Here is a 14,261-nt window from a genome sequence, read left to right on the forward strand (position 1 = left end):
TCATGCATTATGAATAACCAACAGGAACTCACAATGAACAATTGTATTATTATTTTTTTATCAACATTAACCAAGATTAATAAATGCTGTTAAAAAAATATTGCCCTATAGATAGATAGATAGATAGATAGATAGATAGATAGATAGATAGATAGATAGATAGATGGATGGATGGATGGATGGATGGATGGATGCATGGATGGATGGATGGATGGATGGTGTTTTGGCAGTCTATCCAGAATCTGTACAGAATTAAAATGGCCTTTTACTGACCAAGTTATTAATCTTTCTCTGCCCTCGTATAGTATCGTATGTCCAAGTCTCCCAATAGCGTTTCCATGGCTTTCGTGAAAGATAGCTCGTAGCGGCCTCCTTAAAATTATCCCAAGAACGACGCGTGACGTCAAGTTGCCAGGGCGACCAGTCCCGGTGGCACGTGTCTGGTATAAAAAGGCGCGGCATTACGCGGAAACTGAGCAGAAGCCGCAGCATCACTAAAGGAGGTGAGTCCATCCTCACAAGTCTAAATAATACTATTTGTCAACTTCATAGACTTTTAAAGATTAGAAACAAATTAAACATTTAAATTAAGACCTTTAGCTCTGAGTCTGAGGTGGAATGACGTTTTTGTTGCGTTTGGCCTAGTAAGGAAGTGGTTATGTAATATGTAAGTGACATGCGTGCACTAAATACAACGATGTTCTTGTTATGTCTTCTGGCTAGGTAAGCAGATTTATTGCAAGCCTGAAAACAAAATAAGTCCCGTACTGCATCCAAAAACCTTCTATAACATAGGGAGGCGTGGTTCATTCATTCGTTTAAACCGACATTACGAAACTGTCGTAAAGTTTTATTATAATATATAAAAAAATTAATGTCACGCACATGGAATTGAAATAGCTATAATATGTAAATAATGTGAAGGGGGAAAAAATGATGCGCGCAGGTTGTAACACGCGCAGGACGACGTGCCTCGCGGGCCGCTCGCGATGAACTCTTTTCATTGCGTCATATCGTTCCAGAATGTACCATTATGCTAAAGATGCTGCGTAAGAGGGAGATGCCTTTTAAAATTCATTCATATTTTTAATAACAGAACGAAATTCGACTCAATATAGTTTGAGCTCATTTTTATTTAGCAATTGTATTAATAGAGGTTGATATTTAACCGACATGGTGGCACAGACAGGCGATTATGAATGGCAGAGGGCACGCGCTGCCCCTATATTTTTGAACATTTGAAGCACCCTTCTGCGCTCTGTTCGATATAAAAGCAGATAAACAGCAATAATGTGCGACCCAAAGGACATGCCACTCGCATCAGCTGCATCATGAAGGTCGAATGAGCTGTCAAGGTCAAATTATATAATTTCCTGGGATTAATGGACATGGCCGGATTTCTAATAGCCTTGGCCTGTTATTTAATGATTCATACCTACATATATATATATATATATATATATATATCACCTTCTCCAATGTGTTTTAATATGACTTTGAGATAAATCACATGTCACCTGGTGAGCATGGAGGGTGATTTTCCCCTCATATACGTGACTAGAGACATGTTGAGCATGGATGCTGCAGTGGAGAACATGAGTCAGATTTGAACACTGCGCATTCATACCGAAAAACATGGTTATAATGAGCAATACTGAACATTTGATGACATGTCCTGGGATTTCCATCGAATTGGTACGATTAGACAATATGTTAGTTAATGACGCAGTATAGACTTTTAATTTTACGCCATTAAGATCAATATGATGTAGTTGGAAAGAAGTGATGTCACCTGTCGTGATGACCTTCTGCGGTCTGACTCTGCAGTTGCCATTGGCAACCAGATCTTCAAGTCCTCAGCTGGCCATTTCAGTGGCATTAACCTGAGTTGATGTTACCTTCATGGTTGCATTATTATACATATATGGTTATACCCAGAACATTTGGAGGTGTTTGCTCCAGTGGAAAAAAAAGCCCTTGCAGATTTACTCAGGTGTTTGACTGCTGCACACTGCAGTGATTTATGCATTATGACATCACAAGTACCAAGTGATGTTCATTGGTTTGACACTTGTGTCTACAGATGTCTAACTGGCAGCCAGCTCAGACTAATGTTCAGTAAGCAATGATTTCACATATAAAATACAGTGAATATTTATTATTAATAGTTAGAATGATTTTATATACATATTATATGCATATTGCATTGTTTCAAAAAAACCTAATATGTATATGCAAAACAAGCTATATGCTTATACTATAAAAAAAGTGAACTTTTTTCTCTGGGGTTTAACAGGCTGTAATTAGCACCCTTAAAAGAGTGAATTGTACAGTAGAAATACCACTCCCCTTTCCCCACACATGTCCTGGCAGCAGGAAAATTACTGAGTCAAGAAGTGGAACAATGAATTACTGTGTGGGTGAATTTATTTTCTTATGCCATACCTAATACACTGTAATTAAAGGGTTAGTTCACCTAAAAATGAAATTCTGTCTTCATTTTTGGCTCTTATCTGCTCTTCACTGTTTCCACTGCTGCTATTGTCTGGCTGGAATGACACAGCACTTCTTCAGGACGTTTTACGTTCACTCCTCCAGGAATACATTATCCATTTTCACTCTACATACAATATTAATCATTTTATTGATCAAACACAAAGGTCCATAACAGTTTGCAACAGAAAATCCTGATATTTGTGCAAAGCAGCACTGATGCATGATCCAGTTTCACTGCACTATTGCAGTATTCCACTCCAATAACTATATGTGTGTCCCCGGGAACCTGGTTATGCGCAGCTCTCTGCCCTTGTTCTGTCACACTGGGGTGTTTTTAGTCTGAGGAAATGGCCGCTGGCTGGGTCGGGACAAACTGCAGCTCCTCTCCTCTCTGAGAGAGGAGGTGTGGCGTTGTGTTTAGTCAGTCAAGTTTAGCTTCCTGTTGCACCAGGAGATTAAGCAATCCTGCCATCAGAAAGCCAGATGAAAGCAAAAGAGATACAGAGAAAGTGAAATCCACTGCTGATATTGTACTGTTGTATTAATTCTATTTGCTCACAGTATGGTAAAGGACATCAAAGTTCAATAAATAATTTAATTTACGTTGTCAATCGAGCATTTTTAATAAAATGTATTACATTAATTACATGAAAATTAACTGCATATCAATATTTAATGAGAAAGGCCCCCAAATAAATATAATTTAGTATATACAGTATATAAAATAATTATAAATGTAATATAAAATAAATATTATAATGTTGATCATTCAAATATATATAATCATATACATATACCTTAATGACCACTTTATTAGGTACACCTGTACACCTACATATTCATGCAATTATCTAATCAGCCAATTGTATGGAAGCAGTGCAATGCATAAAATCATGCAGATATTGGTCAGGAGCTTCAGTTAGTATTCACATAAACCATCAGAATGGGGAAAAATGTGATCTCAGTGATTTCGACCATGGCATGATTGTTGGTGCCAGACAGGCTGGTCTGAGTATTTCTGTAACTGCTTATCTCCTGGGATTTACAGCCTCTAGAGTTTACTCAGAATGGTGTCAAAAACAAAAAACATCAAGTGAGCAACAGTTCTGTGGACGGAAACACTGTGTTGATGAGAGAGGTCAACGGAGAATGGCCAGACTGGTTTGAGCTGACAGAAAGGCTACGTTAACTCAGATAACCACAATTGTAGTGAGCAGAAAAGCATCTCAGAATCCACAACACATCGAACCTTGAGGCAAACGGGCTACAACAGCACGTCGGCCACTTTATTCGTGTTCTTAATAAAGTGCTCAGTGAAGTGTATATTGGCAGCAGACAAATTAACCATATCTGCAACACAAAAAGTGTCTTAAAAGTCAAAATATTGTTTGTTTGTTTGTTTACATATCATTGAACATAACCCTATTATTGGCCTACTTCCTTGTGAGCTATTTTTAATTTTTGGTCTATGTACTCGTGTCAGAAGGTCACTTTTGAAACATCTCACTTTGGTTGCGTCACAATTCACTGCTTTTTAGCATCTCTAGTCATAGGTGCTGTGTTTTTAGAATCCTGTGTCAAGTTAAATGTAGTTTGAAACGTTAAAAAACACATCTCGAGATCCCTGCATTCTGTTGTGCTCGGTCCAGCTGTTTGAAGAGTTTATTGCCTTTATGAAGTGGGGATAAAAAACACCAGTGTTCAACAAATAGTTAAAGTAATTTTGTAATATTGTTCATTAGTCTGTTAGGCTGTTACAAACATATCAACTCGGCGCATTAAGGCTAGAGTATACTTTGTTTTTCTGTGTGCCTTTCCGTCTCGTGAACAGGTTATAGCCTTTCAAAAATATATTTTTTTGACCACAAGCTCGTCTGGATGCATTTGACACATGCACGCTACGATTCTAGTACAGTCAACTCCAGGTGCATGTGGAGACATTGTGCATAGATGCGGAGATCTAGTAAAACTGGGCTGCACCCTGACAGTACGTGAACGAGGCTCATCCAAAAGCAGCACTTGCAGACTATATGCAGCCATCTTAGCTTGAGGCTGAATCCACTGGTCAGTTGATTTACGTGCAGTAAATTCTGGGCCTCCCTAACAAGACTGCATTGGATAGGGAACTTGGATTAGGATTATCCAGGTAGTTCAGTTGCAGTACATTGTTCGCACACACAAACTCATGGCCAGATTAGGAGATTAAAGGGATGTCTTCAGTTACACACAGATGCAAGGACAGTCTTTGCTCGTAAAGACTAAGCTTCATTCTTTCAGACTCAGAAACTCTTTGTTGTGAGGATGACATCATCGCTGCCCAGTTTGCATTAATTAGTTTCTTTGGATCATCCCAGTGCATTTTCCTTGAGCGTAGTTTGTGCTTTTACGTAACATTGCAATTGAAATACTTTTCCATTTGCTTGCTATAGATGGAGTGTAGACCTAATCTAGTTTTGCCCTCAGGCATCAAGAATGACCCAACATAATATAGATGGTTATTTTAATATGAAATTTTTGTTTATGGCTGACATTTATGATGACATTACCATAAAAAATAAGTCACCTAATTTTCTATATAGACCATTTGACAGAGATGGTTTCCAGTGGCTAAAATTAATCAACCAGAAGAACTACTCATGTTCATTTTAGTTGATCAATCAAGGAGTCGCTTTGATTGTTTGCTGTGTTTTTAGCCTGAGTGTGATTTCCCGTATTCGTCGAAACCATGGAGCCATTTACATTGGGAATATGGATTTCTCCATGGCTGGAAAGTAGACCACTAGTGCAGAACTTCCCCAGCCAACCCCCCTCCTCTATTATAGCTGCTGTTGCAAATGTACATATCCAGCTCATAAACTCATAATCTCACTGCCAACAAAAGATCATTTGATCTCCAGGGTCTAACAAATTGTCTCAATCACTCTTATCAAGGGTGTTTTGAATTTGGTTTGATTGCTTGGTCCAATCCCCAGTAGTATTTTTCCCTTTGAATTTACCAACAAAACTTTAATGAACCGAATATCAAATGCACTTGGATATCTAATGGACCGCACCAAAAGCATAAGAGGTTCAAAAGAGGTTATATCAATATAGATTTTAGTTATGTTTTGTCATGTCGATGGCACAGAGAGACAGAAATCAGAATGGCAGATGAGGTCAAATTATTGGTGTCCCAGGAAAACCTGTTCAGTTTCCTCTTTAATGGCTTTGTCTTGACGAAAGTGTAAACATGTCAGCTCACATCTAAACTCAATAGCTCAATAAAACCTAATGAATGAGATGTCCTCCACCAACTAGCCATATATATGGGCTTTTAGAGTGCTAGATTTTGTTGTGAGTATATGTATGCATATATTGTAAATCTCTTAGCTAAAATATATGTATATCTTAAAATGTCAAACAAAATATAACACATTAGGGCCATTCTTTTTAGTTATTGCGTACACAATGCTGCAGTGTTTGAATTACCACAGTAAAGTAAGTCATTAAGATGCTTAATTACCTAAAATTGAACGGTCTAGCTGTAACAGTGGTGCAGAAATGCAAGGCTGTAACTCTGCCTTTAAAATAGTAAAGGCTCTGAATGCAATCATTTTCTGAATAAAGGCTTTAAATGCGATAAAGGCACAAAATTGTATAATATTTGGTTTCAAAAGATTTTTTTCGCACATTAGTTCACACAGCACAAGACTACCACTATGTCTACACTGCTAGCAATTTGCCTGTTTTAGTAATCTTTTCTTTATTTTTTGTGCTATATCAAAGAAAAGACGAATATAATTTGAATTTCTTTTCATCACTGATGCATCTGTAAAATGACATGACTATGTCAGCTGGCTAGCAAAAAGAAAATACACAAAATTATTTACTGCCATCAAGTTGTTCCTCATTGTGTTTTTTCCCTAGTAGAATCTTAACACAATCTTTTCTTCGAGAACCAGAACGATGCTCTTTTCCATACAAAAACGGTTAATTTTGAGCACTACTGTCAAGGTCCAAAGAAAAAAAAATATATCATTATTAATATACCATAAAAGTAGTCCATACAACACAAAGCTGTTGTGTGGCCCCAGAAAACTTGGATTATAATGCACTTGTCATATGGACAACTTTTATGATGTCTTTATACTGAACCTTTAATAGTGCTTTATTATATTTGTCCTTTTTGAAGCTCGACAGCTCCTGCTCACTATAAACTGTTATTCTATGGAATAGAGCTGCTTAAAATATCTTATTTTTATGTTCCAAGAAAAAAACCCAGCATTTGGGGTTTTGAACATATGGGTGAGTAACGAGTGAGTAAAAGTAAATTTTCCATTTTTAGGTGAACTACTCCTTTAACTGGTGGCTCATCCTCAAAATAAAATGGTCTCTTTTAAAAGAAAACTCTTAGGAGATGCTGTACAAAATTCAGAATTAATTAAAGACATAAAGAAATGTAGAAAATATTACATTGATTTTAAATTATTACCAGTGCCAAGATTATAGCAGAAATTTGTCAAATGTAAAAGCAAATGAGGACGGATAATGGCAAAATGGTAACCTTGCACAATCTAAAGACTGATGTACCATAAGTGCACAAGTTGCGCCCCTGTTCTGCATGGAAAGAGGAAAATAAAAGCCGAGTCTTCACACAATAGACCTTCTGGTCTGCCAGGCTAATAAAGTATGCAGGTCCAGTGAGCCAAGTTTTGGAAACTTCACAAACAGCATGCTAATAGATCCAAGAACAATAAAAACTGGAGAATAGTTCAAACCTCCACCCACCATCCTGAACACAACACTGGCTGAGAGACAGTTCACAAAGTGGAATCCAACAATCATGTTTAGAGAGATGACTAATCTCATCTAGAAAGATTGGTTGATAAATAAAATGTACAATATGTATCAAAAGTGCCCATTAAATTGACAGTTGACCCATTTAAGGAAATGTCTGTCATAATTTACTCAACCTTCATGTCATTCCAAACCCCTATGATTTTTGTTCTTGCATGGAATGCAAAAGGAGATGTTTAGCAGAATGTGAAATCTGCTCTCGAGCTCCGAAAAGTACCATGTTGTGTATCAGTGATATTCATTTCAGCATCAGCTCTACTGTTCTTACTTCTTAAGTGTCTTGAGACACTTTTTTTTCAAGTCGAAATTCTTAAAAGCATCTTAAAAATGTGGCGTTTATGCACAAGATGCTGACTAGACATCATTACATAGACGATGTTTGCATTAAAAAATTAAACAAATCTTTACAATATTTGTTAACATTAGTAAGTGCATTAGGGATCATGACCCAACAATGAACAATATTTTTACAGCATTTATTAATACTGGGTTTTTATTTTTTTCATTGTTAGTTCATCTTAGTTCATAATGCATTAAATAATGTCAACACAATTAATACAAAAAATTATTAGTATATGTTGAAATTAACCAAGATTAAAATGTGCTGTAATAGTATTGTTCATTATTACTTCATGTTAATTAATGCAGTTAACTTAAATACTGTTAAGTGTAAAAAATAATAATAGTTAAAAGAAAAAAATATACATTTTAAAAAGGTGATACGGTTGTTCTAAAGCCTCTTATATTTTTGTCTTCTCTCATTTTAGGTTCAGGACCACAATCCACACTCTTGCAATAATGTCTGATCTTTGCGTTGGAATCAACGGGTAAGTTCACCTCACCTAATCTGATCTTTCAAGTCATTTTACTATACTGTATATTAAAAACATTCGACACGACAAACTGTGCTTCCATATACAGTTTGATTCTGTGGTTCAAACAGTTTCATAAATAAAGATTGTAACATGCAGAAGTGTACAGATGAGAGATAGAGAGCAAATGGCCTGATTCAGAATGATTACAACAACAGAATTACTCAGGATGAACTATAAGCCTCCCTTCACAGCAAACACACACACACACACACACACACACACACTTCTGTTGTATAACAATGCTTACATTTTACATGACCTCCTCACTGAATGAAATTAATAAACTGAATTTATATTTTAGTAAAAACATGTATATATGCCGTTAGTTGTTCTAAAACACCAAGATGCACAAAGTATCTTTGGAAAATGTATCATTATCTTCCATTGCGATGGCCAGATGTGTAACTCTCTCAGGTATTATATATTTTTTTCCTTTGTGATTTAATAAATCATGCATCAGAGGGTTAAATATCTCTGCTCTCTGTTTGTGCAGATTTGGCCGTATTGGCCGTCTGGTCCTCAGGGCCTGTCTGCAGAAGGGAATCAAAGTCACCGCCATCAATGACCCATTCATTGACCTGCAGTACATGGTAAGATTCACTGAAGTGGAAATAATTGTTATCAAAGCATTAGCCGGGTTAAACAGACAAGCAGAACCTCACAGATAACAATAACATGTAGGCCAGACCTGCACTGCATGGAGTTTATTTAGTATGAGATTTTAGATGCTTTCACACATGCAGCATTTGCTGTAACTTTAACAACATTTTTTGGTGTTGAGGTCATGTACAGGATAAGTCATCAAAATCAAATCAAAATTGACCCTATTTATTCTCTTAATGCACATTTCTGGTATCGCTGTGCATGATTCATCAGTGCACATTTTTTTCTGAATCTTTAATCAAAATGAAATAATTTGCTCTGCCTCTGAAATGTCATCAAATATTTTATCCACTAGAAATCTCTTTATGTAACTGTAAAAAGTTTGTCTTTTAGTGGAAAGATTTGATTGATTTTTTAAAATCCTTATGCAGTAATCATTAACGTTTGTTTGATTTTAAATCTTTCTAATGCGATTTATCATATATTCTTCTTCAACAGGTCTACATGTTCAAGTATGACTCCACTCACGGCCGTTACAAGGGAGACGTTCATCAAGAGGATGGCAAGCTGATTGTTGATGGCCAAGCCATCTCTGTGTTCCAATGGTCAGTTTTATTGGTCTTATATGTCACAGTGTGTTCCCTTCAGGAATGTCTAGCTGTAAGGATATAACTTTAATCTTAGCACATAGAACACAAACATGTCTGAATTTATAGTACACACAGTTAAATAATCAAGATTCAGGCCATCTTTGGAATGGAATTCTGGCGCACTGCATACTATACAGTATGTACAATATACTGCCTACTACTATAAAAATAAAATACTATAGTAAACATTATGCAATATACTGCGCTAGTATGTTACATTATTGTCAAATAAACTCTACATTACTTGTTTAATATAGCGAGAGGCATCCAGATATTTTTGAATAGTAATAGTACAATTAGCATAGTAGTGTGTTATTCCGAACATAGCCTTAGTCTTGGCCTTAAAATCTTTAGTCTTGTGCTAATTTTATGTCTCTTTCTTGTACCTAGTATGAAGCCTGCTGAGATCCCATGGGGTGATGCTGGTGCCCTGTATGTAGTCGAGTCTACCGGAGTCTTCCTCAGCATTGAGAAGGCCTCAGTAAGTCTGCTCCTCTAATTTATCTGAAACACTTACTTAGAAGCATCAAATGCTCTTAAAATACTGAGATTTTCCCGTCCACTTCATAGGCTCACATCCAAGGTGGCGCTAAGCGCGTAGTTGTGTCTGCCCCATCACCTGATGCTCCCATGTTTGTGATGGGAGTCAACCAGGAAAAGTACGACCCCTCCAGTATGACCATTGTCAGGTGAGGAAAGCAATCTACAAGTTAAAAGCATGTTAGCATGCAAAAGACCCACGTCCCTCCTTTTCTTAAAAAAAAAAAAAAAAAAAAAAGGAAAAATCAAAGTTGCATTGAGGTAATTACAATGGCAGTGAATGGGGCCAATTTTTGGAGGGTTTAAAGGTGAAATTTGAAGTTGATAGTTTTATAAAAGCACTTACATTAATTCTTCTGTTAAAACTTGTATTATTTGAACTGTAAAATTGTTTAAATTATCATTTTTAAAGTCATTTTAGGGTTTTGAGTTTGTTGGCATTATATCGGCATGGCAACGAAGTTGTAAAATTGGCTATAACTTTACACAGAAAAGGTTAGTAAGCGATTTTATCAACTGTAATCATCTTAATGTGTGTAATGTTTATAGCTTGTGTCTGTACTTTTGAAATAGTGAGTATTTTAACTTTTACGGATTGGCCCCATTCACTTCCATTGTAAGTGCCTCACTGGAACCATAACAATTTTGTATTTATTTTTTTATAAATGAGGGACAAGTCGAAAAGACTTTTGTGGAAATCAACATTATGCCAGAAATGCTGTTAACTGAGCTAAACTTGTATTGAACCCAGAACATTCCTTAAAGATTAATGATAGACTCGATATCATTAGATTAACTATAAGAATTGTTGTTGGAATCTATAAGGAAACGGAACCAGAATCGTTAAATTCCTCACAATTCCCATCCCTACTGACTCATTATTGTTTTGGTGTGACATTATCAATAGCAAATAACTAAATTAACATGTATATTTTGTTGAAAACATCACAGCAATGCATCCTGCACCACTAACTGCTTGGCTCCACTGGCTAAAGTTATTCATGACAACTTTGGTATTGAGGAGGCCCTCATGGTAAGTAAGCGCCTGGCATGACAGAGTGAATCCTGCTTAAAAAATATTGCTAAGTATTAACAAGTCACTGTATTTGTCTTTCTTATTTTTTCGTACCTCTTCACAGACCACAGTCCATGCTTACACTGCCACACAGAAGACAGTGGATGGCCCCTCTGCTAAGGCCTGGCGTGATGGACGTGGTGCCCACCAGAACATCATCCCTGCCTCCACTGGCGCTGCCAAGGCTGTGGGCAAAGTCATTCCTGAATTGAACGGGTCAGTGCAAGAGACATAGATACAGATCAATGCAATGTTGATGGTTTTGATGTTGATTGTGTCTGCATTCTCTCTCTATTTTGTAGCAAGCTGACCGGAATGGCATTCCGTGTGCCAGTAGCTGATGTGTCCGTTGTTGACCTCACCTGCCGTCTCTCAAGGCCTGCCAGCTACGCTAACATCAAGGAAGCTGTCAAGAAGGCCGCTCATGGACCAATGAAGGGAATTCTGGGATACACAGAGGATTCAGTAAGTGTTAAGTTTAAAAATCTCACCCATAGACAACGGGCAGAATTGCGTTATTTAATTTTTGTTTTCTTTTAGGTTGTTTCTGCCGACTTTATTGGTGACACTCACTCTTCTATCTTTGATGCTGGTGCGGGCATTTCCCTCAATGACAACTTTGTCAAACTCATCTCCTGGTAAGTTTTATGCAGACTTAACTAGGGCTGGGCAATATATCAAATATTCACAATTTATTCGTGATGATTTTGGTGCCATTATGAATTAAGTAACATTGCGGAAATTGCAATGATTTTAATGCGCTTTTTATTGGACCATTAAGTTTCCTGAACTAAAGAACATTTTGTTAGACAACTTTTGCGATCCCTCACTGTCTCATGACTTATGAGTATGTTTAGAGTTTTAAGATAGAAATATTTTAATGTATGTAATATACAGTACATAGGTAAATATTGCTGTTATTACTAGCCTAAGTATCATTATATTGGTACAATTAAATGAAAGTGATTAAATATAATTTTTCCTTATGTTCATTTTGTGAAAAACAGTGTGGAAAACATGCCTTGATTATTTTTAACTAGATTGTTACTGTATTTTTCCTTTTGGCATCAAACATTTTGAATCTATTTTGCAACCATTGCTGTTTGGTTGAAAAGGTGGTTCCTCGGAATGAAAAAAAGTCACCTTTTTAAATTGTTTGAGAGCAGTTACAAAAATATTGAGATATATATTGAATATTTTTAAAAAGAAAAAAAATAAATTAGGCATAATTGCACAACATTTAAACTGTTTTAACTATATCACCCAGCCCTAGATGCAGCTATGCCGTATTCCAGTCAAAATTACATGGCAGTAAAAGAAGCAGTACTCTTTCTGCATAATGATCTGTTTTTGTCCTACTTTCTCACAGGTATGACAATGAATTTGGCTACAGCCATCGCGTTGCTGACCTGTTAGTGTACATGCACTCCAAGGAGTAACTCACCAAGCTTTGTGACATCAAAAAGCCCTACCATTCCTTCTTTTCAAAGCACTCATTTCATAGCTAAAGCCATAGTGACACGCTTTGGTATTCCTGTTCCCACCTACAAGACGCGTTTGTCTCTGTAGCTGTCTGTGTGTGCGTGTTAGTTTTTTTTGACAGTATTCAGTAGTCAATGTCACTCCACTGGCATTGCTGTAGTTGTCTCCATACTGGGTGTAACCACATTGTGTTGGTGTAAAGAGAACTATACCTGATTAAAAAGTTACATGAGGCTACTGTAATGCAGTTTAAAAGGAAACTAATTAAACTGTTTGGAAAAGTAAATGTGTTCCTGTCATTTTGTCTCATATAAGGTGTACTTATTTGTGTCATGGTAATAGTGTAAGGTCCTTTCATTTGTAAATCAATCAAATGACTGTTTGAAGTTTTGGTGTTTATGGCATTTTTCTTTCCTTTTATGGCTTATTACGTTACTAAAAGAGGGCTTACCAATAAGGGTTTAAACATGGTAAAATGTGTTATACTGAGCTGAGAGTCCTACACTCTTATTGGTAGCTGAAAGCATAATGGCAACGTGGCATCGAAAACGTTAGAGCTTGTCATTATATCAGTCATATAAAAATGTCTTAAACATCACAAATGCCCCACTGAGCTGACAGAATAAAATAATCTCTGTTACAAATGAATAAGTAAAATACATGACAAGTTCCCAACCCCAGCATCGACATCTATTTAACACACACAAGCATTGCAGAATACTTTTTTATGCATAATTAATGATGCACATGTACTTTATGTTTCTCCTTGTCACAGGAGTGAGTCTTTAAGTAATAGTTCACCCAAAAAATGAACATTCTCTCACCATTTACTCACTCTCATGCCATCCCAGATGTGTATGACTTTCTTTTTCTGAAGAACACACACGCACACAAAAGATTTTTAGAAGAAAATCTCTCCCTGTGTGTCCAAACTTTGAAGCTCCAAAAAAACACATAAAAGCAGCAAAAAAGTAATCCATATGAATCCAGAGGTTTAATCCATGTTTTCTTAAGCATTCCAATCGATTTTGGGTGAGAACAGACCAAAATGTAACTTTATTTATTTATGTTTTTTTTTTTTTTTACTACACATACTGCAGTCTCCCTGGCGATCATGATTTTAAGCTCGATTAAACTTCCTAGTGGTCAAGGCATGCATAGTGCTAGACAGCGAATAGGAAGTGTAATCGAGCTTGAAATCATGATCGCCACTGCTGATGTCAAGATTTATAGTGAAACATTAGGTTTTTAGTTTATTGGCTGTTCTCATCCAAAACGGACTGAATCACTTCAGAAGACACGGATTAAAACAGTGGAGTCGTATGGATTACTTTTATGCTGTCTATATGCACTTTTTGGAGCTTTAAAGATTTTGTCACCACTCACTTGCATTGTGTGGACCTACAGAGCTGAGATATCTTCTAAAAAATCTTCCTTTGTGTTCTGCAGAAGAAAGACATTCTTACAAGTAGTGGATGACATGAGGACCGTATGACATAAACAGACCGAGTAATTAAACACCACAATTAAAATAAATTAATTAATTAATTTAAAAAATGCTTTCCCAGTAATCATAAATGGCTGTAATTGGTCCATTTTGACACAACGCTGAGAAAAGTCACACCACGTGACAACACCGTCTACGTGCAACCTCAAACAGCGGCCTTGACAATAATTTACCTCTGAATAACTATACTGAAGAAA

The 14,261-nt window shown here is 36.5% G+C and overlaps 1 protein-coding gene across 1 annotated transcript; it reads left to right on the plus strand.

The window, feature by feature from the left end:
• The first annotated feature begins 417 nt into the window (after window positions 1-417).
• LOC127454094 (glyceraldehyde-3-phosphate dehydrogenase 2-like) lies at window positions 418-12,843 on the plus strand. Its single transcript, XM_051721054.1, has 11 exons — window positions 418-503; window positions 8,100-8,159; window positions 8,701-8,797; window positions 9,309-9,415; window positions 9,851-9,941; window positions 10,031-10,149; window positions 10,952-11,033; window positions 11,140-11,291; window positions 11,378-11,540; window positions 11,616-11,713; window positions 12,445-12,843. Exons 2-11 carry the CDS (start codon window positions 8,131-8,133, stop codon window positions 12,512-12,514), a joined length of 1,008 nt encoding a protein of 335 aa, XP_051577014.1. The 5' UTR covers window positions 418-503; window positions 8,100-8,130; the 3' UTR covers window positions 12,515-12,843.
• The last annotated feature ends 1,418 nt before the right edge of the window (window positions 12,844-14,261 follow it).

Source organism: Myxocyprinus asiaticus, chromosome 16 (assembly GCF_019703515.2).
Source record: "Myxocyprinus asiaticus isolate MX2 ecotype Aquarium Trade chromosome 16, UBuf_Myxa_2, whole genome shotgun sequence".
Lineage (NCBI taxonomy): Eukaryota > Metazoa > Chordata > Actinopteri > Cypriniformes > Catostomidae > Myxocyprinus > Myxocyprinus asiaticus.